Raw genomic sequence first — 22,222 nt, forward strand, 5'->3', positions numbered from 1 at the left:
TCGCCATGTCCGGCGGGAGAAGCAAGAAGTCAGAATCATGGCAATACGTCGTCGCGTCGCGCTTCATGCAGGCGGAATGAAATTCGAGCACCACACATCGCAATACAGACTCGCAAAGGTACGCGCGCGCGGCCTCGTGGGTGTCCGTCGCCGACCATCTGCAACCCCCAGCTCCGCGGCTTGGTAGTGACCTTCCGTGCCTAACCCAAGGGCTTCACGCAATTTACGACGCACCCCGCTTGCCGCCGCCTCGTGCGCCCCTCCCTCTACCTCTCCCACGACCAGGTTTCTTCGTCGGCTGACCAGGGGGTGGTGTACCATCGTCTTCGTCTTCGCTGTCGCTCGAGCCTTTCGCCGCAGCGGCCTTGCCACGCGGCACACCCCGCGCGGAAGACCCTGCTGCGCCCTTGCCCACGCCTGCGCGCGGCGGCTGCTCCTTGTCAACGGCGGGCTTCCAATCCCGAAACTTGCGCCTGCACGCGCTCGAGCCCATTTCCTGGTACTCTTCCCTCGTCACGACGCACTGCGCAAACTCCGGCCGCGCGGCGAATGCGAGCGCCGATCGGTACGCCTCCAGGATCGGCCTGCATCAGGAGTAGCGTCAGCTGCCTATCTGAGCAATGCTATTTGGCACGATTACGGAAGGGGAACGTGGGAAGCCGACACGGGCGGCGCAGGGCGGAGAGTGGAAAGGTGGCATTGTGGCCACGTAATGTGGAGAAGAATTCCGAGGGTACGGAAAGAGAAATCCCAGAGAGAAGGAACGGGACGTACTCTGCAGAGGCGTATATCCCCACCTCGCAGTCGATGGGCGCGAGCGAGCGTAGTTCGGACATCCTGTCAGTGGGGTGTGGTACTTTGTCAGCGTGCGTCTGAGCCTATGGGACAGGACAAGCAAAGCGTTGCATAAGAGTGACGAATATGGCAAGAACGTTGAGGGTTCGACGGATGGGCGGATAGAGGCGTGTAGATGTGACGGACGATAGATGTATCGAAGGGGCTGCAGCTATTACGGTAGACGCTCCGCTAGTCAAAATAGCGCGATGGGCACGTACAGTCTATTTCGGAAGCCAGGCATGGCGGTGTTGCCACCAATCAGACCAATGTTTGCCCAAAACATACCCTGCAGATCGTCTGGTAAAAGCGCTATGCTCGCCGCCACCGTCGCGCTGAGCCCTGCCTGCTCTAGACCTGTGCGTGATTGTACGGCATGGTACAATGGTGAAAATCAGCGTGAGTGAGAGTTCATACACAGCGAGCTATTGGAAGTGATAATTGCCGATATCGGTCGGACTAAAAAGGATCTCTGGGATAGAGAACCGCTCGTTGGCCATCCTCAGGTGCCTTCGTCAAGCGATTCGCCCGGATCACGTATTCGCCCTGGCCGGCGTGCGGGGTAGTCCGGAAATATATACTCCTGTACTATTGGGTTCCCGTTTGGCCGGGCGCTATGTATCACACGGTTGTGTCGAGTTGGAGGAGAGCCCGTGAGGTTGGAGAGCCCGTGAAGTTGGAGAGCCCACGAAGTTAGGCCAGCCGGTAATCGAAATGAGGGTGCAGAGAAACGGGGGGACACTCAGTTAGGCAGGTGCATTCGGGCAGATGCGGTGTGAGCGTTCTGAGTTAGACGCACCGGCAGGTCTCAAGGTCCGCTGCGAAGTCCTCGGACACAAAGCAGCAAGCCTCCTTGATTTCGTTCATGATGTGTGTTTCTTCCATCATGTTCCATTGGCGATATGACACGTTCTCTTTCAGTTGGTTGGTCAGGAGCTTCCCACCGACGTCGATTCTGCCACAACATGATGTGTCAGCTTGAATATGCGTGATATGCACTCATGATATCTAGGAGCCCACCTCTTTACAGCCTCCCATACTACTTCTCCGTTGAGGAGTGGGACGACGTGGGTGAAGCTAAATCCGGAGTCAACGACGAGCCAGCACTCCGGTGTTGGTGAGTTTGACTGAGCAAAGAGCTGGCCATATGGTATGAGCGACGCGGCTGCAGGAGGATCAATTCAACAGTGCCGTGAGTTTGAGTTTGATATGAGCGCTTAGGAACGAACGGACGGGTGCATCTGAAATAAGATCGAAACTCGTATTCTTCGAACACGAACTGATCGTAGACGTCTTGGATGTTTGGAAGATTGAAGTAAGGCTCCGTAATCAGCAAAGAGGACTCGGACGTGTTGATCTGGACAGTCAACGAATACGTCGCGTCGTTTCCACCATTAATGTCAACGCCATACGGTCGGATGGTTAACTGACCCCAAGGACCTCAGTCGAGAATAGACCATCCCAGATGGCCTTTTGAGCATCCCAATCAACAAGAAATCCCTGATAGCTGTCACATTGTAGATTGAACCAATTCAGAATGGTCATCTATTGACCTACCTTCTCGAATGGCAGACGGAATCGGAGAGATGTGCAGTCACGACACTTGGCTAACTCATGCCCAATATAGGTAGCATTGTCGCCTTTAGCTCGGACCACGGCATTTGAAATGACTCTATAAAACGATGAGCTGCGCGTATGCCGTACTGGACAATTGGCGAACAAACCGGGGTTGTTCGTCGTGTACGCCGAGAATGCCAGCTTTGATTGCTGACGCGCCGTTGTCTACCAGGACAGTAGGAATGCTGGTGGTGGGCATGACCTGGTATATAGCAAGGTTGCCTCCAGACGGAGACGTTGAGGATGAGAAACCTGGCAGGTAGAGTGCTGTCGGTGCAGCTAGAAGACGAAATGTTCAAGGTCAGCACCAATTGGAGGAGGAGAGAGCATGAAACTGAACCGAGCAAACACACTAGCGCCCAGCGTTCACAAGCCCGAGGCGCCCATTTGGCGACGCTGATTGGCTAGGGCTGTGCACTGTGCCCAGGCTGGTCGCTCCGGCCTCTGTGTCTAGCTCGTCCCACCACAGTCGAGGCCTCCGACTCACCGCCCGCTCTTCCAGAAGATCCGGTACATCCTTTCAACCTGTCTGTAGCTTCCGATGAAGATCTAATACATCGACTTAGTCCCGTCTCGTTTGAGTGCTGTCATCTCGTGTCGGACCCAACGATAGCAACTTATCAACGACTTTCCATTGTCCCCCCTTGCTGGAGGCTTCTATTAACCACAAGTGGTACGTCCTCTTCGGGCCCCTCATGTTTTGCGTGAGCCATCCGACGTTCGTGCACAGGTCTTGTACTTCCTCAGCAGATCCGTCTGTACACGCTGATCGTCTCACCCGTGCAGGTAAGCCCTGTACACGGGATGCCGTATGTGATATGCTCTTGCCCTGCTTTGACAGCTTCCGCAAATTTGCTACGAAGCCAGACACTCGGATTGACCATCAGTTTTTTCAGCTTTCATCACAGATGTGTGTTTGTTTCTGGACCTTGGATCATCCGGAGTATGCCTTGTGTGTGACACGATTAGCCATCACTTTGTGGTCCGAGCTCAGCGCAGTGAACTGACACGCTCGCTGGGGCAGGATCCTATGTAGCAATCGCGACGAGTACCTCCACCGGCCAACCGCGCCTGCCCACTGGCACTCTTTCGGCCCTATCAATGCCGACAATACCGGAGAAGGCAGCGTTCTATCCGGCAGGGATTTGTTGGCTGGTGGAACCTGGGCAGGAATTAGTCGGGGAGGCAGGGTCGCCCTTCTGTGTGTCGAACCGCGCCCTTCGGACCTCGCCCTCCGTACTCATGAGTACGCCTCTGCCCAGGACAAACATCACGGAACCCATTCGGAAGTATGCGTCCTCCCGCGGCGACCTCGCCTCCCTGTTCCTGCTTCCACCAATCCCAAAACCGACCCTCAAGGACGAGATCGACGCATTCCTTGACGCCCATCGCGACGGCGTGTACGCTGGGTTCAACCTACTCGTCCTATCGCCTTCTCCGTCAACTGATCTCGGCGCTAACGGAGGACTGTCGCTCGAAGGAGCGATCCTCACCAATCACGGTGGCGGCGGCACGATCACGGCCCGTATGCTCTCAGAAGACGAGCGCCATGTAGGCGGTATGTCCAATGGCATCGAGGGCCATGGTGCGGAGGAGTGGCCCAAGGTCCAGCACGGCCGACAAGCCATGCGCGACCTCCTCCACGGCTTGCCACAAGACGCGATGGAGGCCCAGATCGCAGACCAGCTGTTCGAGCTTCTGACGTGAGCTTTGTCTTTTTCTTTTCCCGCTCGCGTCCACATGCCGTCGTTCCCCGCCTCTGTACCCGGCACACTTCTGGTCTCGGTCGTGGTCCTCGGTGTAGCGCCCGTTGAGATGTGCCCACGCTGACTGGCAAGGAGCGCCGCTCCTTCTCTGCCTCTTCTCCCCTTAGCTGGACGAGCGAGAAGGCACCCGTGGATCGCTCCGAGCTGCGCAACACCATCCATGTGAAGCCCCTCCGTGTCCCGCTGCACACGATGCCCGAGGGAGCAGGTGGGGCGACGGGCACGCCGCCCTCGCATTTGTATTACGGCACTCGCCTGTCGACGGTAATCCTGATCCGAAGGGATGGACACGTAACTTTTATTGAACGAGACGTCTGGACCCTCGATGACTCGAGGGGCGGTGAGGGTGCCGTGCCCAAGCGAGATTCGGGAGGCGATCGCGTCTTCCACTTCCAGATCCCGCGGGATCCATGCGCAGAGCATTCGTCGAGCTGAAGCTGAGAACGGGCGGAGCGGCGAAGGATGGTGTGGGAAGCCGCAGAGGGGGAAATGAAGCAGACGAAGGCGTCGGCGAGGAAAGCTCTATCCGAGATGTATTGGACAGCATTAGGTTACCTATATACGCTACTATGCTACACGGAACGCCGTGATAGTGTACAATCCGGGACCCCTACGCCCGGCCCACGGCCCATCCTACATATGATAAATACAACGGCCAATCGCATATCCGTGTCAGTGACAAATATCAAGTGGTATATGGAGTAGATAGAAGTAGGAGTGCGGGATAGTAGGAGTGCGGAATAGTGGGAGACAGGCAACAGACAGCTTCATCGATAGAGCGAGAGACAAGTGACATAGGGTCCATGAATGTCCGCAGTAAGCGTGCACAGGGTGCTCCAGGAGGAAAAGTGGACGAGAAGAACAATCCAAGTGGAGCATATGCCCTTAGCTGATATAGGTTTTGTGATATACGGCGGCGGCATGCTCGGGCTGCGTCGCGGCCGCGACTGGGAAGTATGAATCATAGCCGGCAGACTGGCCCATCTGCGCGCTTGGCCACTGCTCGTGCATACTGGGACCCGTGGCTGCGCCAATGCTTGACTGGCTCGACGTCGATATGGGCGACATGTTGAGCTCCGTCTCGGTCGGCGTCGACAAGCTCTCGTACGACGAGGGGCTGCCGGAAGTATTGCCGCTGTTCGTCATAATACGCAGTGAGCACCCTCGAGCTACCAAGTGAAACGAGGGGCCACCTACTGCATGATATCATTCAAGTCTGCCACGCGCCGAAGTATGACGCAGCTCCGAGACGTGTTATGTTCGGGTAACTGCCTGAGGACCGCCGCCGTATTCTGGAGCTGATTCGTGAGCCCGATCAGGACGTTCCCCGCTGCCGGGTTAGTCAAGCACGGGCACGAGTGTTGCATGTACTGCTGTTGCTGGTCTTGGTAATAGTGGTCCCCATTCGAGACGCCATGGCGCGCCTCGCCGTACGTCATGACAGACGCGGAGGAAGGCGACGAGTAGCATGACGAGTCGTCGGCGGGGGAATACACGGCCTGCCCATGCCCGTGCCCCTGCTGGTTGCGGTAGAGGTTATACGAGTGCCCGGAGCCGTTGTCGACGTTGGGGTGAGTGGGGGAGGGCGTAAAGCGGTAAAGGTGCTGTTGAGAGGGGTCCGAGCCATGCTCCGTCTTGATAGCAGGCGGCATTCGCCCGTTTGCCTCCTCGTGCCGATCTCGGGGGCCCTTTTGATACTGAAGACGTCGAGAGGAGCGTGAATGCCACTTCTCGTTGGGGTCGCCGTCGCAGAATGTGGGTTCCGCCCATTTCGGATGAGGTTTGCCTGTAGTGACCGTCGATTGCTCAGTACGATGTGTGACCGGAAGTGCGCGAACAGCCCGCGAGACGCGCGCGCGGAGGGGAACTTAGATAGCGAGAAGATATGGAACGAACCTCGAAGCTCGCGAACGAGGCTCTCAAGTTCTGCAATGCGATTGCGCAGGCGGGTGTTCTCGTCCACGTTCGGATCATCCCTGAACGAGAGTTCAGTACATCTAGATACGACGCGCACGGAGCTCAGGCTCGAGCGAGACGCTACCTACCGGAGAGCGGGATCGTCGACCTCGTATACACAAAGGCCCGTCTAAGCGTCGTTGAATAAGCGGGTGAACATTGGACCGGGAACGTAATAGGCAAGAGATCGTACCAGACCGAGTTGTATGCAACGCTGGCATGGTCGCTTCCTGTCGCACTGTAGACAAGTGCATCAGAGCCGGGCGCGCAGTGACAGGTCGCCTATTGTCGCGTACCTTGCGCTTAGACGTATGGCAATTCAAGCATGATTGGGTGGTCCGGTTGCGGCGACTGTGACGAAGGGCTGAGTGGGAGGGAGAGGGGGGAGTGCATCAAGAGGAGACTCACCGCTTACGGTGATCCACCTCCAAGCCGGCGAGGTCGAAGTCCATTATTTCGCCCTTGAACTGGAGGGGCTGAGGAAGAGTGTCGGCGGGAAGTACAGCGGCAGATGACATGGTCATGGCCGGGGATGACTGAGGTGATGGGGACTCGGAGATGTTGACGGGATGGACATCCTTAAGTACGACTCCTGTGCGAGCGCCATCTAGTAGGGCGACGCATCCATGGCCCAGATTGAGCAGATCTCTCAGCGGATACCGATCCACCGTTTTGGCTTCGAAGCACAAACAGTACCGAAATGGAGCGGGAGCTCAAGAGAATTCAGGGCCCTGAAGATGCCTCTGGGTCTGGGTTACACGCCGTTTCCGTCCAGTGCGTGACACACCGTGCGAGTTGTGATAATAATTCCCAGCGTGGGGATGCCCGCGGAAGCAGATAAGGTTCTGCTGAATGGGCACCGTCGGATGCCGTTATGCATGGAATGGATGATGATATCCAAGAATTCAGATACTTGAATCAGCGTAGAAATCAGACCGTGCAAATTGGGGACATTGGCTTCCAGGGCGTCGTCTGAAAGCGCGTTCGATTTCGATACTGCCACCCGCCGGCACGATACGACGAACCAAAGTTCTACAGCAGGCTTCAGTGAGCAAGATACGGTTCTGGTTCTCTGGCGTTGGTGGCGGCTACCAGGCGACGGCTGAGTTTGGACGATATAGATTCCGTGCGCAATATATCCAGGAACAGGAGTTCCTCCCACCAAATCACGCGGCCAACACCGACGCCGGTGCTATCGCATGTTCCCGCCAGAATATGTATGTACATATGCCATCACAATGTTCCGTTTGGAGCCCCAACCTGAACAAGATCAGGGAGGCCAACTTGACGATTCGTCATAGCACCGAACATCGTCCCACTTAGCCGGCGTCGCCGGAGGCGGATAGGAAGCTTCGTCATCAATGCATGAGCATGAGCTCAGGGTGGAAAGGAGAGCGCTATGCTGGTCCCTGGATGGTGCAAAGCGACTTACCAGGTCGACTGAAGGGACGACGGAGGCCAAAGAGGAGGGTGGTAGTACGGAACGGTCGGGTAAATGGATAGCGCGTGTGCTCCCTGAACGTGTTCGATGCCGACGGCGTACTCGGGGCGAATGGGAGCTTCTGATGGCCCATGGGCCGGACGGCGCGCCAAGCCAAGGGCATCTCGAACTCGCCGGTCGGAAGCCCTGTGCGGCAGGAGGACCTCACGGAGGTCGAGTACGCTCGCATAGGGAACGTAGATCTCCAGCAGCGCGTGGCAAATGCGACACTGGCGACAGACGTGCAGAACACGGCATCAGAATGTGGCGTTTGGATTCGTCCCGCCAGCGCGTCGCATTCTATACCTTACGTTAACTTGCCTGCCTAAGGCGCTCGCGACGACCGCACGACGTCCCGGTGGCACAGGTCTTGGAATCCCTCTCAGCATGGCGCGCAACCGCCTGCGAGATAGCAAGGCGGGGACGGCTGAACGCCACATACTGCGAGCTTACGGCAAGCAAGGGCCCAGCTACGACGTCTGCGCCGTCCAATCTGGTCAACGGTGAGAAGGCCAAGGCGCTCCCGCACGGACACCTCCCGGCCTGCTGGCGCGCATCTGGTTAGGCTATCTGGTAGTCAGATAGGGGCGTGAGTGTCAAGTCGCCGGAATCCTCCTTGTCGCCTCGTTGTGCCGAGCGCGGCCGCGCTATGCGATACATACATTGCAACGCGTAGCACCTAGACAGAGAGGACCGGACGGAACGAAAGACGTAACGGAGATATCTCAGCTTTGATCGCGGTCCCGCGAATGAGCGAATCTGTCCGATCACGCAGGATTGTTGTCACACACCGCGGACCTGGCTAGACAAGGGGGGCACTGACTTCTGGGCGCACGGTTCGACGGGAAGGGGCCTGCAGCTGGCAGCGAATGGCTGGAATGAGACTAGATCAAGGTTCCGAGTCTTGTCAGGAGAACGGCACTCTGCGGGTGCCCGGCCGAAGGCGTAAGATTCAGTTTAGGATTTGGATGGGAAAACTCACCGGAACCCAATGCCAGCTGATGATCTTCCGGACCGCCTGACGACAGTCAATCCTTGAGACAAGTGAATGTTACGAACACAGGAACCGGGACAATCGCGTCGATATTCCATGGCAGAACGGGCGTTGCGACCCTGAGCACGACCTTCATGGGCGCTAGGTGCAGAATACCGGCCGAGAACTCTGGGAAGACGCTGGAATGACCACGATCAGGACATCGGGAGCAGTCGAATCAGAGTTGTAGAACGGGGTTTCCAAATCTGCACGTTGCAGTTGAGAGCTGAGGCAATCAGGAGAAGACGGGAATCCAGAGTCCGCGGAAGACGAGAGGAAGACTGCCAGATAGCACGGTGCGACGCGGAAGCCAGGCGTACTGAGTGAATCTAGACCGATGGCTTCACAGCGAGCATGATCCGAGCTCAGCTGCCGTTACCGGACTACGAAGAGGAGTTGTTAGATGCACAGACATTCTGAGCCAGATACTCGAGTCGTTCCTCGCCAACGGCGATAGTCCGGGGCTGCCGGACATGGCTGTTTGTCGCTGTTTGCTTCTTGGCGCTCTCCCGAAAACCCTCCGCGCCACTGATTGTTTCGACGAACCTTGGCTTCGACAGACTTGCGACAACCTCGGACAGAGGTCAGTCCACCGTTCTCACGTACGTCCTCAGCCTGGAGATTCCAGCTCATGTGAGTATCATCGTGATTTGATATCAGGTCCCCCCAATGACGTCCATCCCCGGTCCTGCGCTCCCACAGATCCGCCATGCCGCTGCAGCGTGCACAACCGAGTTCTCTCGCTACTCCTCTGTTATGTCCCCAGAACGCGTTCCCTCCGTATACAGCTCATTGACTTCCATATTGCAATAAGCGAGGTGTCATCGTTGACGCTGGAACCGGCGACCGTTCCAGACATAAGGACGAAACACGCTCACCTGTCTGGTGCGTCCAAGAGACCGGATCGTAGATAGTCATATTATATGGGATGTTCACTTCTTGTCCCCTCCAGTCCCACATGTCAATATATATTCAGGGGGATGCTTTCGACCCTTCAATCTCGCAAATTGAAATCAACTCGATGGTTTCGCTATCTTCTGTCCTTGTCCTCGGACAAACCCCGACTATGCGGTCCGAGCAGGGCAAGGCCGCTCGCGGACCCAATATGCATGGCGCCACGCATCTCAGGTAAGAGCATGCGTTCACCTCTGGTTCTTGGTATCGGCATTGCGCCACAACTCCGTTATTACGGTGCTATAGCATAGCCAATTGTGTCTTTCACGGTTCTTGAGTTCTTTCTGCGGCTCGCCTTTGACGTCGTTGACGGCATCGACGTGAGGACGGGCCTCCGTGGTGTATTGTGTGGCGACGATCTCATGGTTTTGCTCCACAATACTGCTGGTCGTGGGGTACGGCCGAAGTTGTTGTCCCCAGCTTATGTTATGGTTATGGCACTTGCTACACCATCCTTGGATGGCGGATGTTCGCGTAAGTGCTCCCAACTTCATCCGGTCCACGTTGATATTGAACGTAGGCGGACGACGAGGGCTTTAGACAGCCCGCCCCGCATCCGTAGGAGATCTATGCATAATTTCCCAAGATCCTGCTCGGTTCGACTGCTTCTTCCGCGCAGCGACGCATATCGATCACATTTCCGCAGGTTTGGAGGGCTAGATTTGACTGTCGAAGGCTGTATTTCTCGTCACCGTTTACGTGGTCGTGCATCGTCGCCGAAACATCGGCAATCCGGACCCTTGCGCAAACCATCTCAAGAACCCTTTCCTGGCTTCACACTTTGTCTCTACCCGGTTAGCAGACATCTATCCCTTCTGACCCTCGATTTGTGCCCGAGACAGCCAGAGGTGTAACCATCCATCGTGCCCGGTTGTAGTGACTGCATTTGCGGCTGCTTCTCTCCTCGTAGGCCATGCCATAAGAGGCACCCTATATTGACGACAAGACGTTTCCCTCGTTTTCCGCAGCGATACGGGACGTCCAGGTAGCCGATGACTCGGGTATTCTGCTTGGACGAGTCTCTAATGGTCTAAAATTGGATCTTGCAGGGTTGGGTCGATCCGTCCCTAGCGACAAGACGCCCACATTCTTTGCGTAGCTTCCAACGATCTGAGGTCTCCTTATGCGACAACAGACCGCTAAATTTCTCGCCGACGTTGACATTTGTATCTGTATCTTACGTATAACGCAGGTCGCTGCTCTAATTAATGACGAATTGTGGTATCGACGTGATCGACACGCGTGTTTTCCGCCGCTCGGTGCCGTAATGGGGTGCGTACAAAACGGCGGCGCTTGACGGACGAGTTGTCCGCTGTACTTGGGTGAACTGGCAGGCCGCTCTCGCTGAGTAAAGCCTGGCGGTGGCCAAGTCGGCGACGTCGGCAAGCGATAGCGAGAACGTGGTTTCGGATCCCGCGACGCGGTGTGACCAACGTGCCCCCGAGCACACGCGCGCCTGTAGTGACGCAGCTCCTGGGTGGCGTGTTGCGCGCCATCCGCGCGCCGTCTCCCAATCATGCACCGTCGTCTCTCGTTCCACTCCGTCTTCGTCCTTGCTTCTTACCTCACGCTCGACTGCGACTCTGCCCTCTGGAGATGTTGTCTGACCCCGCAGAGGATCCTGGCTTCTCGTCATCCTCGCCCTTGACATCACCAGTAGACGAGTCTGACCATTCGCTGCCCCATCCCCCGGACCTGAAGGAACAACAGAGCTTGCCGGGATTAGATGGAAAGCCCGTTCGCTGTGAGTGCCGCATGTTTGATGTCCTCGTAGTCGTTGTTCTCTGACCGTCCGTACGGGGCAGGGTTTGATGTAAGTCCTTCTGCCGGCAAGACATTTCACCCCTCGGGCTGAAAGGACCCGACGCGTCGTGTAGGCAGACCGCTCGGAACCGTATACGCACATTACCCCCTTTCAGGAACAACATGACACGAGTGTCGAGTGAGTACGCATATATGAGGCGCGTGCCGCAACCTATCTCAGATTTTCCAGGTTTTTCTACAAGCCGATAACCTTAACCGCACTTGGGGTGGGGTTCGCGATTCTAGCCTATGTCGCGATGACGCAGGACGTCTTGAAGGAAGGGGCGGAAAAGCAGAGAATGTGAGCCGCGTTTCTGGCCTGAAAGCAAGAAGGGAATGTCGTGGGTTGACGATTGGCTAGCGGCGTGTACGCCGTCATCGCCTCGTTCCTGCTGTTCTCGATGCTTCAGTTTCGGGACGGCCCATTCATTCGGCCCCACCCTGGTGAGCCCCTCTCCGCGGACTGTGGGGTGCGTCCTCGTATCTCACGGCGGCTGTCGCAGCATTCTGGAGGGTCGTCTTGGGTATCAATTTGCTCTATGAACTGGCACTAGTCTTCCTGCTTTTCCAGGACCTTGACTCGGCACGGTCGATGATGAAATATCTAGACCCCAATCTGGGAAAGCCTCTCCCTGAGAAGAGTTATGCCGAGAACTGTGACCTGACCGTCAAGAATGTGTGGGTACGTCTAGGTTCTTGTCACGGTCCCCGGTCCCTATACTGATGTGCGGCCGTAGAACGCTATAGATATATTTTGTCTGGCTCACGCTCTGGGGTGGTTTGGGAAAGCCCTGATCCTGCGTGACTACTGGTTCTGCTGGGTCGGTTCCCACAGTCTCTTTTGTTTTCCCGGGCGGCGAGGTGACTCGTTTTCCAGATTCTGAGCGTTGCCTTTGAGTTCGCCGAGTATAGTCTGCAACATCAGCTTGCAAACTTTGCAGAGGTGCGTCATGCGTCGTCACTGCCAGGAACGGTGCTGAGGCTACCTTCATGGCGCAGTGTTGGTGGGATCATGTCAGTTCTAGGTCTTCATCGGCGAAATTTCGCGCTACTGACGTCTAATACAGTGGATTTTGGACGTCTTGATCTGCAACTGGCTGGGGACTTATCTGGGTGCGTCCTAGCTATTCGTGGCAGTCTGGCTACCGCTAACGTGGGCGCTACCAGGCATGAAGGCATGCCAGTACTTCGAAGTAAAGGTATGCGCGCTTCACAATCGCTTCGCGACCTGTCTGACTAGCTGCAGGGTTACACCTGGCGCGGTTTCCGCCAAAGCCGGGGAATCCGTTCGAAGACTAAGCGCGTCATCAGCCAATTCTCCCCTCATGATTGGACGACGTTCAAGTGGGAGGGAACGGCATCGTTCGGCCATTACTTGACTGTCGTTCTGCTCCTGGCTGTCTTTTTGGCGGCCGAACTGAACCCCTTCTATCTGAAGGTTTGTATTATGGCTATGACATGCAAGGCACTGCTGAATGAGCGACGCACGTTACTTAGGCATTGCTCTGGATGGAGCCTGACCATCCATTTGTTATTGCCCGTTTAGCGGGGGTGTTCTTGTGCGCGCTACCAGCTGTGCGAGAATTGTTCCAGTATGTCAACGACCCAAGGTACGTCAGTCTTCGCTGTCCCGTCAACGCACAGGGTTGACGGACGATCGTCACCGATGCTTCGGGCCTCGTGTTGTGTCGCACGAGCAGACGGGCCGTGCGAATGGGGCAGCACGTCTGGTTATTGCTTGCTACGATTGCAACGGAATTGCTGGCGATCACAAAATGGAGTCAAGGCCAGTTCCCCGAACCACTCCCTAGGACCGTCCGATGGGCCTGGACCATAGGCGCTGGGCTGCTGGTTCTCTATCCCACTGTTCGGGTACGTTGCTTTGTTCTTTGCTTCGAGGCGCCTGGTCAACTGACTGACGAGTTACGTATCCCGTCCACTGCGTCAGTTCGGAATACCTGCGGCAAGGCGGTATCTGCGACGCCAGCAACATAATTCGAAGCCCAAGAGCGCATGAGGAGCGTGGAGGGGTACTATGGGTTCCGTGACGCCGCTATGCTGCGGGCAGACGAATGGAATGCGCGTGGTCTGGCGCGGCGGTGCGCAGAGAACGCGTCCGGAGGCATTAACCTACTGTGTCTATTCTAATCACCAGGCACCAGCCTAAGTCTTGTTCTCACAGGATGCGCTTCTCAGCGAATGGTGGCCCGGAGTGATTAATACAAACAGGCGGACGGAGCGGCGCCAGTCATGTCGCGATGCCGGTCGAAGCAGACAGACCGCATGGAACTCGGAGGGTTAGTCGCTCAGCCTGGCCAGTGGGGCCCCGCGCGAGTCGCATCGGATTCAGACTTGGACGGAGATCGAGATCCGGTGCGCGGATTCGAAGGCAGGCACAACTGCTGCCCGGCTGATCGATGTGATGCGCGCTACCCTCCAGCCGCCCGCCAAACCGAGCAAGACTGCTTCCCCAATACGATCCCGCAGAGAAGCCAGCGTCTGTCCCCGGGCGCTTCCCCCGGTGTGCTCTCGCACACGCCCCCAGAGCCGTTGTCTCCGCTCTAGCCTCTTCGACCTACCGCTCCGTTTGCGCTACAGCCAGTGGATGAGCATCAGGGTCTCAGCGAGCAGTCTCAAGGCTTACCCCGCCGAGCAGGCCACGTCGGCATTGCGCGCCGAGGAGCAGTTCTCTCGTGCTAGTCCCGAGTGAGTTATCGACTCGTCGACTCGGTCGGACTCAGCGGCAGTGGAGATAGTCTGGAGATAGACCGTCTTTCTCAATCGTCGCCTCGACACCGCGGTGATCAATCAGCGGTTTGACAATGCATATGACTGCTGCTATCCCCTTCGCAGTCGCGCCGCGCCCCTCCCCGCTATCGCGCCGCTCGTGCTGCTAGTACGCTGATGCTAGTAGTTACCATCCCCACCGGCCGCGGAATGCCAGCCCGGGCCGCTGGAGATCGTACATCTCGTAACGCGTATCGTGCATTGTGCGTCGCGCAGTCAGATAGTGGTGGTGCGTAGGTCGCCGGAGCAGCACTACGACATAGAGGGCAGGTTGTGTGAGTCGCTCCTGCCCTATGCCGCTGCGCACAGCTTAGGCTCCTCTCGCGCCGCGGTCATGCGCCACACTTTGCTCGTGTGTACTGTGCACGTCCGTGCGCTCGCGGCGCCGTCACCATCGGGAGCACTGCACCTGATGCTACGACGATCTCCGGCCGGATAGCCTCCCGAGGTGGGTCTACCCTTGTTGTGGCGCGGTCGGAGACATTGACTCCATGCGAACTGAAACTGCAAGTTCGCCCAATACTGTAACGTCTATTCCGTGGAAACTCCCGCACCGATCCCTGAATTTCGGTTGACGTTGTTGCCAACGATTTCGACCGCCCACGATAAGTGATGGTGGTGCTGGCGTGTCTGCGCCTGCGCCTGCGTCTCTCTGTCTGTGGCGTTGCCGGCGGGTCGCCCCGTCATTATGTAGGACGTAGGTCAGATCGGACAAATCGCAAATCGACGCACGCGGGCGTCTGCTCGTAGTGCTGACAGTGAGAGCGGCGATGATCGCGTCCATATTCGGGAAGCTAGTCTCCGCCGCTCGAGGCGCACACACGCAATGGTGGCTTATGGTTAAGCCAGCCCCAGTTGCGGTCGCGCCAGGGGGCGGGCGAACCCTGGGGGCTGGTGAGCTGGCGTGACACGCGGCCGCCGGGGCAGGGCGTGGAGAATGGCAGCGCTTCGCGTTCGAGGCCATGTATACACTGTCGCAGGTATGACCCGTAGGAGAGAAGAGTGCGGGTGAACAGATGACGCTGCAAGGTTCCGAAGAGACTCAAGGGAGCCGGGAGTGCATCCTGACACGAGGACGATGATCAGAGCTTCCACCAGACATGGACAAAGACAGTGCCGGCTAAGGAGGGTTTTCCGAGGACATTGCACGATGGAGGCTGGGGCGGGAGGCCGAGCCGCTCCTTCATGGTATTCGCTGGACGATGACGATAGTGACCGTCGGCGTTCGAGTTTGCAGAGATGCCGTCGATCGGGCGTGAGCGTATCATAATCGCATTGGTGCAACACTACTACAGATACATAGATACAGAACAAGGCTCTAATAGGAGCGTCCTCAGGCGCACCTTACGGCAACGGGGTGTGAACGCAGAATGCGAGACGGCGAATACAAGGAAAGCGAGCGGCTAATGGACACGGTCCGCAGAGTTTGCGGTCTCACGTCGAGGACCCTTGACGTCCCACGTTGCGTTGAAAAGGGCGCGGGACGGATATGCAGAAGATCAGTGCGACAAGCACGGTGCCGGTGTGATCTGTGACTCGTGCCGCGGTATTATGGATGCCCTAGACACGTATGAGATACTCACTACCAGACCGCACCGTGAGAATTTGTAGTTACGAGCAATCACTAGGGCAAAGGACATACCGACACTGGACATCGCGCTGAACACTATGCAGCATCAAGGATGGCGCGATTGTCGTCCCGCCGACGGGGAAGTGAATCTTGAGAACCCCTTCCTTGCAGCAGCAGATGAAAGCATCCATCAACTCAATCGGTGACGGATGGAGATCGACCCCCTACACGTTCAACATGCTCACGTCCCCGTTTGCTGGGCCTAGTCGAAGTGAGCCTCATTCCAGCTTCTCGAGCCCGTCTAGACGTGCTGGCACGTCAAGGGTTGGGAGTACACAGCCCTGTCGCGGACGATCGAGCGGTGGACTGACGGGAAGGCCGAGGGGTTCATAAACGAGGCTGCAAACGGGCACTTCGAGGTCAGTTCACGTCCACCCCTCAGCCGTCATTCGCCAGGGCAGGTATGCAGGGACACAGACGTTGAGACTTTACGTGCGTCCATTCATTTCGCACGAAATGATTGGAGCCGGAGGAGCGGTTCCCGTCCTCCTCGCGTTGCACGATCATAGGTGTCATTTAGGCGTCGAGCGGGCCGGACTGATGCTGCAGTGCTGACGGTAGGGTAGCTTTTGTGACGGGAGAAGCAAGACGTGGGGGAGCCGTGCTCGGAGAGTAGCTTGGTTACCATTGAAGGTGCTGCTGGATTCGCGTTCGTCCGCGGGCTCCCATGCGCCTTTGACTGGTACAGGGTCAGCCTTGTGATTCCTGGTCATAAGCTTGAGAGGGCGGAGTGGTTCTAAGCGAGCCATGAGGTGCGCCTTTTGCTCACAATATGGCATTGACGACGATCTGTAGAAACACGGAGGGCACAATACGCGTGAGCGTCGCACACGACCGCTTGACCAGATTTTCGTCCCTTGAACGAATATCACAAGTCTTGCGACCTCCAGAAGACGTGTATTTGTTACAATGCTGATGCAGCGTAGTAGTTCGTAGGTCAGCCTCGAATGAGGCGGAACTATGAGTCTGTAAGGGGCGCGAACAAGTCCGCGTCGGCCGGAAGGTCCGCAATCCATATATAGGAAAGCGCGGGAACGTTCTAGGAAGGTCTGGCGCCTATTGGTGAGAGGAGTCGATCGTCATCGTGCGGAACATATGCGCCGAGCAGACAACACAGCACCTCACAACTCCTTGTTCTCATACCACCATCATCTCGACACTATCCTCTAGTTGTCGCAACGCCTTTTCATGGACCGCAACAACCATACAAACAATAGCGGTTTCTTTCGCCACATCTATGATCCCCAGCTTGGTCACGCTTTTGGCAACTTCGTCCGGGGCCTTATGCCGCAGCACCCGCCTCATCCATCTCACACCCAGCCTGCGAACCCGCCGCCACCAGAGTCATTGAATGCTCGCCAATCGCCAGACTCGCTGCCACTAGAACCTGCCGCTCCTACCTCTCGCCCAGAAACAATCGAGGCGTCCTCGGTACCAAGTTCAAGCATAAGAAGTGCTTTTGTGAGTGTTAGCCGCTTCGTGAGTACCTAGTCATGTCTCATGAAGTCTCTCCACAATCCAGAACACCCCGATCACCACCCCGTCCCCTGGGAGTATCTCAATACACCATTCCACTCATACGACAGATATGCCTCCGTCCAATACCCAATTGCCTGGTGCTGTGCAAACTCAAGATGGTAACCACGACGTAGACATGGCATTGAACTCGGAACAAGGTCCGTCTCAGTCGTCTCAATCTGATCCTGATTCTCTTGCTCGTAGCACCCGGCGTGCTCGAGTAGAGGACGACGATGAGGACGAAGACGATCCCCGAGCTTCTAATCGTCAGCGCAGGTATTCGCCGGCGCAACACGACGACGAGCACCATTTCATGCCGATTCCCGAAGACCACGGAATACCGCCGTCTGCATCAGACGCTCGTGCTTCCCCGCAACCCGACTCAACGCCTCATTCTCCTCAGCAAGGCCCTGCGCCTCCACCTCCATACAGTCGAATGATGTGGACTTTCGAGTTCATACCAATACACGGTCGTAGGCCGAACCACAACGCGCAAGCGCCCGAAGAGGGCCAGTCGCAGGACGAGCAAGCTAACGGCCACTTCTTCATCAATGTTCCGATTACGGGAGACGGCCCTGCGCCACAAACCGGGGCGGCTGCCAATCAAGGTAGCTACAGTTCCATCTTCCTCCTCTCGCCGTACTTTTATCTTCCATTTACAGATGGAGGGAACCTGCCCGGTAATGCCGGATTCGCGTTTCCGCCATTCCCGTGGCCATTCGGGATGGACCACCTCGAAGAGCGGGACGATCCTGAGCGGGCGCAGCGCCTGGTCAACGGGTTGGAAGAGGTCTCCGCTGGACTGGTCAAGCGGATGGAGCGCGCCGGTGGGCCTGGGACTGATCGAGGCCAAGTTCCCACGTGCGCTGTATGTTGGGAAAGCTTGCTGGAGCCTGAGGGTGGCGGCTTCGAGGGAAACGCTGAACTGGCGGAAGCTGAGGCTGAGGCCGCACGCGAAGATGCTGCTTCTCAGCAAGCTCGCGAGCCTTCCATGGAAGTGGACGACTCACGCTCAGCTCCCGTGGCTGGTTCGTCAACCGCGTCGTCAAGCGAGCAATCCAAGCCTGAGGCTACGTCTTACTCTGTGAGTGCGCCCGGCGAGATGCAACATCCGAAGATTGTGGGTCTTCCATGCGCGCACGCATTCCATGCCACCTGCCTCCTACCATGGTTCTCGAAGCCAGGGCGTACGACATGCCCATCGTGCAGGTTCGACATCGATCCTAACTCACTTACCTACCAGCCGCGTCCGCTTCGGGCACGTCCTGGTCCGCAAGCTGCTCCCCGGACAGCTGCGGGTGCTCAGCCTGAAGGCGTGCATGGTGGACCTGCAACACAACCGCACGTATTCTTTGGTCCCCTTCCTCCATTCTTTCACTCTGCGGCTCCCCCACCACCCCCTCCTGTGCCTGCGCCTGCGCCGCCTGCCGACGTGCAGAACGCATCAAACCCACCCGGTGGTGCTTCACATACTCGCGCGAGTCCGCAGCCCGAGCAGGAGCAGACCTGGAATGGCCCGCAACGACAGCCGCTTCCGCCCTTTATCAGCTTCGACATAAGCATGTTTATCCCAATAATACCTGGCAGGGCAGGTGGAGCACCACCGCCCAGTGGTGCGCAGGCTGCCAGCGGCGTTCCTCCCGCGGACTCGCAGGGATCTGCACCGGTTGCGCCGCCGCCGCCACCGCCTCGCACCGACAACCATGGGTTCCCCTTCGACAATACAGTTCTGCAGGATGCTGTCCGCACCACGTTCGAGCGTTTGCTCAGCCGTGGTGGAATTCCTATCGTACCTCCTCCAGGGGCAGCCGCGCCTGGTGACAACGTACAACCCCGCGCTGATCAATGGTTTACGTTCTCCACAGGGCCACTCCCTGCTGCAATCCCTCCCATGCCACCACTCAACATGAGCATACCCTTGCCGCAGGGCGCGCCGCGTCGCCGGTCAAACCCTAGAAGGCCCGCCGAGAAGCGTCAGTGGGCGCCACCTCCGGCTCCGGGTCCGACGCTGCGCCAAGTCGTCGAGCGTAACGAGAGGCAGCTGGGCCTGCGGTGCTCGGACGTCAGTTGCGGACTGGGACCGTCGGATGACGATCCGGTCTCTTCTGTTGACTTGTCCAGCCTGCGTCAGATAGCTATTCGCCCGAAGTCCGATACGTCGGGCCAGGATACGGTGTGCGAGCACAGGTTCCACCCGGCGTGCTTGGTCAGTGCGGAGCGTGTTGCAGGCTGGGGTCAAGAGGTGAAGACTGGGGAGCCCGCGGGTGAGGACGAGAACATAGAGGTGTCGTGCCCCGTTTGCAGGGCGCACGGCGTGATACCCCGCCTAGAGTGGGAGGAGGGCGCCTGCGCGCTCGCGTGAGCTTCGAAGGCCCTGCGACAATACTCCGCTACTCATCCCTCCGCTGGCACTCCATTTCTCATCATTATGACAAACTGATTTATCAGTCCTCTCGCCGTTAGTCTCGTTCCAGCGTTCCAGTTCGTATCGCACAAGTCATTCATTATTTGGAGGATGTCCGTCATATTTGCAAATCGCATCGTATCATGAGTATGTGTGCCTTGTTACTGTTCCCGGTACTCGTACGTATTACAGACACGACGCAAGATAGAGTATTGTATAGTGTATTAATACATGTGCTGCTACTACCGACAAACCTCATTGCCGATACCGTTGGCTGAAGCGCCAGATTATACCCAAAGCAAGCCGCATCGCAGAGCGATCAGCATAGGATGACATCCTGCGGCGCTAACCTAAGATGGAGGACTGAGTTATCCTCAACCCATGTGCCCCAAAAGGCTATTTGCCTCTTCCAGGTTCTCATGCTCAACTCTTGCCCAATGGCGAGCCTGGGTACCGCCACCCTATATCGAGCAGTACCTGATACGTTCTGACGCCAGCCATGGGTTCGCGAAGCCAAGATGCACACAAGGCTCGTCCCCTCGTCGGACACAATTGCAGCTCGAGATTTCCCCCTTCCTCCCTCTGTGGGCTATGGTGACACCATCGATTGAGGCGCTCCCGGTGTCCAATCAGAACGACGCGCTGAGCAGCGTCTCTCCGTGCCGAACCATCCTCCCTTCTGGAGGTTCTCGAGCTCTACGATGTCCCTCAGTCGTTTCAAAATCACTCAGGCCCTTGAACCTTGGATCCTGCTGCAGACAGTTCTATGTTAATGTTCATCCAGATCTACCCGGAACTATCAGCGCGATTCCCCCAATGGGCATGGGACTGTGAGTAGAACCTGAACTCACTCCTCACAATTCAGCTGCATCTGCGGTTCGTCGGCGGACCTCTGTAGACTGCCCTCCGACGACACACGCCTCGTTGTTGTCACGCTTGTGAACTTGCAAGCAGACTGGTCCGGTTCTCACGGACTCTAGTTCGGGATCCTAGGATGACCGTGAGGCCAACTCGCCGGCCCGTTCGCCACTGCAGATTCCGCCGTTCAGGCAAGTGACTATAGTGACAGCATCCCATCCCTCAGCCACAATCTCGTCAGCTCTCCCGGAATCTGGGGCAGAAATCTGGCTATATCTCACGGGCCACTATCTGGCCGGGCTGAAAGGTTGATGCCATGGGACGATGCTGTATGCCAAGTTGAACCATTGGCCTGGGAAGAGAGAAGTGTTTGCTGCTGGGTATGACTTCAGCGGCGAATACTCGTTGTCAAGCTGATAGAGAGAGCACGGATTGCCGTCGGCGAAACGTCTACCTCGACGGCCTCAACTGCACAAGACTCTGCTCATGTTGGCCTCGTCAGCTGTACCGCCAAGCATTTGCCACGTCTGCGCGCCGCCCACGCACCCTGCAATCGAAGGATTGTCTGTGAGCAAAGCGTCCGAAAGTCCGAGTCCGTGGACCACGGGAGCCGGACGGATTACATCCTAGTGCCCCTGTCATGACCGATGAACATGCAGCAGAGCGCAGAAAGGAGCGCGTGCCGGTTCTGAAGCCTGCCCTTTGGCCATTCCACGCCACATTCTGATACTTCACACCTGATGCTTTGAATAGCCCGAGCGGATTCATCAGCTCACGGCGGTTCCGAGAGACGCAAAAAGGATAGATGATAAGTCGGACGCGTTAGGGTATGGGACTTGAATATGGATGGCTCAGGTCTGGCTGCTCATCGCGCTCGGGGGCTATCATCGTTCAAATGTTCCCTAATTTACGACTGGCTGGACGTGCAGGTGACGATGCAGCCATGCGGCCACTGGAGCGATATATATGATCTGCGGGGCACACTCCCCTCGGACTCCAAGGATATGACCATACAGGGCTGTCAAACCCACCAACCATGGCGCACGGGTGTAGAGGACCAAGTCGGACTTCAGCGTTCGAGGGCTTGACACATTATCGGTAACCATATTCCTTGAGGGAGAGACTACTTTCCAAGCTGCTGCGAACGCCTCCCATAAGATGCGTGTTGAATTGGTCCATTTATCGTGCAAGAAACGTGTGCTACAACATCGCACGGTTCCGAAGCAGGGGTCACCATGGAAAAGAAGCGAATGTGTGCACGGTTGAAGCACTATGGCGCCCAAGCCGTGCGAGGGTGCGAGGGACGGTCGTGAGGCCCGAGCGACACGACCCTACGAACCGCACCCGTACATCCGAAGAAAGGATACAACATGAATAGCGAGGCGCCAGGGGCCGGCGGCGAGCCAGAAGAGCAATTGAGGCCCTTCGCATCCTGAGCCCTACCTTCGTCTTCCATGCCTTCTGCACATTTGCGAGTATATACAGAGATCAAGATGGAGATAACAATGACAAGTCGCCGCGTAAGCACTTCCGCTATGCGCGTGGTGCTTGTGGCTTGGGAGGCCGAGGCGAGAGATAGCAT

The 22,222-nt window shown here is 57.1% G+C and overlaps 5 protein-coding genes across 5 annotated transcripts; 3 read left to right on the top strand and 2 right to left on the bottom strand.

The window, feature by feature from the left end:
* Window positions 1-223: 223 nt before the first annotated feature.
* DICSQDRAFT_145523 (actin-like protein ARP6) lies at window positions 224-2,650 on the bottom strand (the record flags this gene model as incomplete). Its single annotated transcript, XM_007363762.1, has 11 exons — window positions 224-348; window positions 382-584; window positions 775-837; window positions 1,056-1,191; window positions 1,280-1,335; window positions 1,634-1,789; window positions 1,855-1,999; window positions 2,068-2,191; window positions 2,266-2,334; window positions 2,392-2,506; window positions 2,559-2,650. The coding sequence occupies 11 exons, from the start codon at window positions 2,648-2,650 to the stop codon at window positions 224-226; spliced, it is 1,284 nt and encodes a 427-aa protein (XP_007363824.1).
* Window positions 2,651-3,359: 709 nt separating this feature from the next.
* Window positions 3,360-4,652, top strand: DICSQDRAFT_55616 (uncharacterized protein; the record flags this gene model as incomplete). The annotated part of the gene is made up of 4 exons (XM_007363763.1): window positions 3,360-3,403; window positions 3,476-3,652; window positions 3,714-4,154; window positions 4,325-4,652. The coding sequence occupies 4 exons, from the start codon at window positions 3,360-3,362 to the stop codon at window positions 4,650-4,652; spliced, it is 990 nt and encodes a 329-aa protein (XP_007363825.1).
* A 450-nt stretch (window positions 4,653-5,102) lies between these two features.
* Window positions 5,103-6,625, bottom strand: DICSQDRAFT_145525 (uncharacterized protein; the record flags this gene model as incomplete). The annotated part of the gene is made up of 7 exons (XM_007363764.1): window positions 5,103-5,352; window positions 5,415-6,003; window positions 6,114-6,193; window positions 6,263-6,303; window positions 6,367-6,411; window positions 6,470-6,524; window positions 6,582-6,625. 7 exons carry the CDS (start codon window positions 6,623-6,625, stop codon window positions 5,103-5,105), a joined length of 1,104 nt encoding a protein of 367 aa, XP_007363826.1.
* A 4,611-nt stretch (window positions 6,626-11,236) lies between these two features.
* On the top strand, window positions 11,237-13,605 carry DICSQDRAFT_160494 (phosphatidylserine synthase 2; the record flags this gene model as incomplete). Its single annotated transcript, XM_007363765.1, has 15 exons — window positions 11,237-11,384; window positions 11,446-11,453; window positions 11,518-11,582; window positions 11,634-11,744; window positions 11,805-11,887; window positions 11,947-12,125; window positions 12,181-12,264; window positions 12,321-12,386; window positions 12,443-12,457; window positions 12,511-12,556; window positions 12,611-12,642; window positions 12,690-12,881; window positions 12,941-13,053; window positions 13,144-13,315; window positions 13,392-13,605. 15 exons carry the CDS (start codon window positions 11,237-11,239, stop codon window positions 13,458-13,460), a joined length of 1,383 nt encoding a protein of 460 aa, XP_007363827.1. The 3' UTR covers window positions 13,461-13,605.
* Window positions 13,606-19,323: 5,718 nt separating this feature from the next.
* DICSQDRAFT_43458 (uncharacterized protein) lies at window positions 19,324-19,740 on the top strand (the record flags this gene model as incomplete). The annotated part of the gene is made up of 1 exon (XM_007363766.2): window positions 19,324-19,740. A coding segment is annotated over one exon (417 nt), but the record flags the coding sequence as incomplete, so codon positions are not given.
* Window positions 19,741-22,222: the final 2,482 nt, after the last annotated feature.

Source organism: Dichomitus squalens (genome assembly GCF_000275845.1).
Source record: "Dichomitus squalens LYAD-421 SS1 unplaced genomic scaffold DICSQscaffold_7, whole genome shotgun sequence".
Taxonomy (NCBI): Eukaryota; Fungi; Basidiomycota; class Agaricomycetes; order Polyporales; family Polyporaceae; genus Dichomitus; species Dichomitus squalens.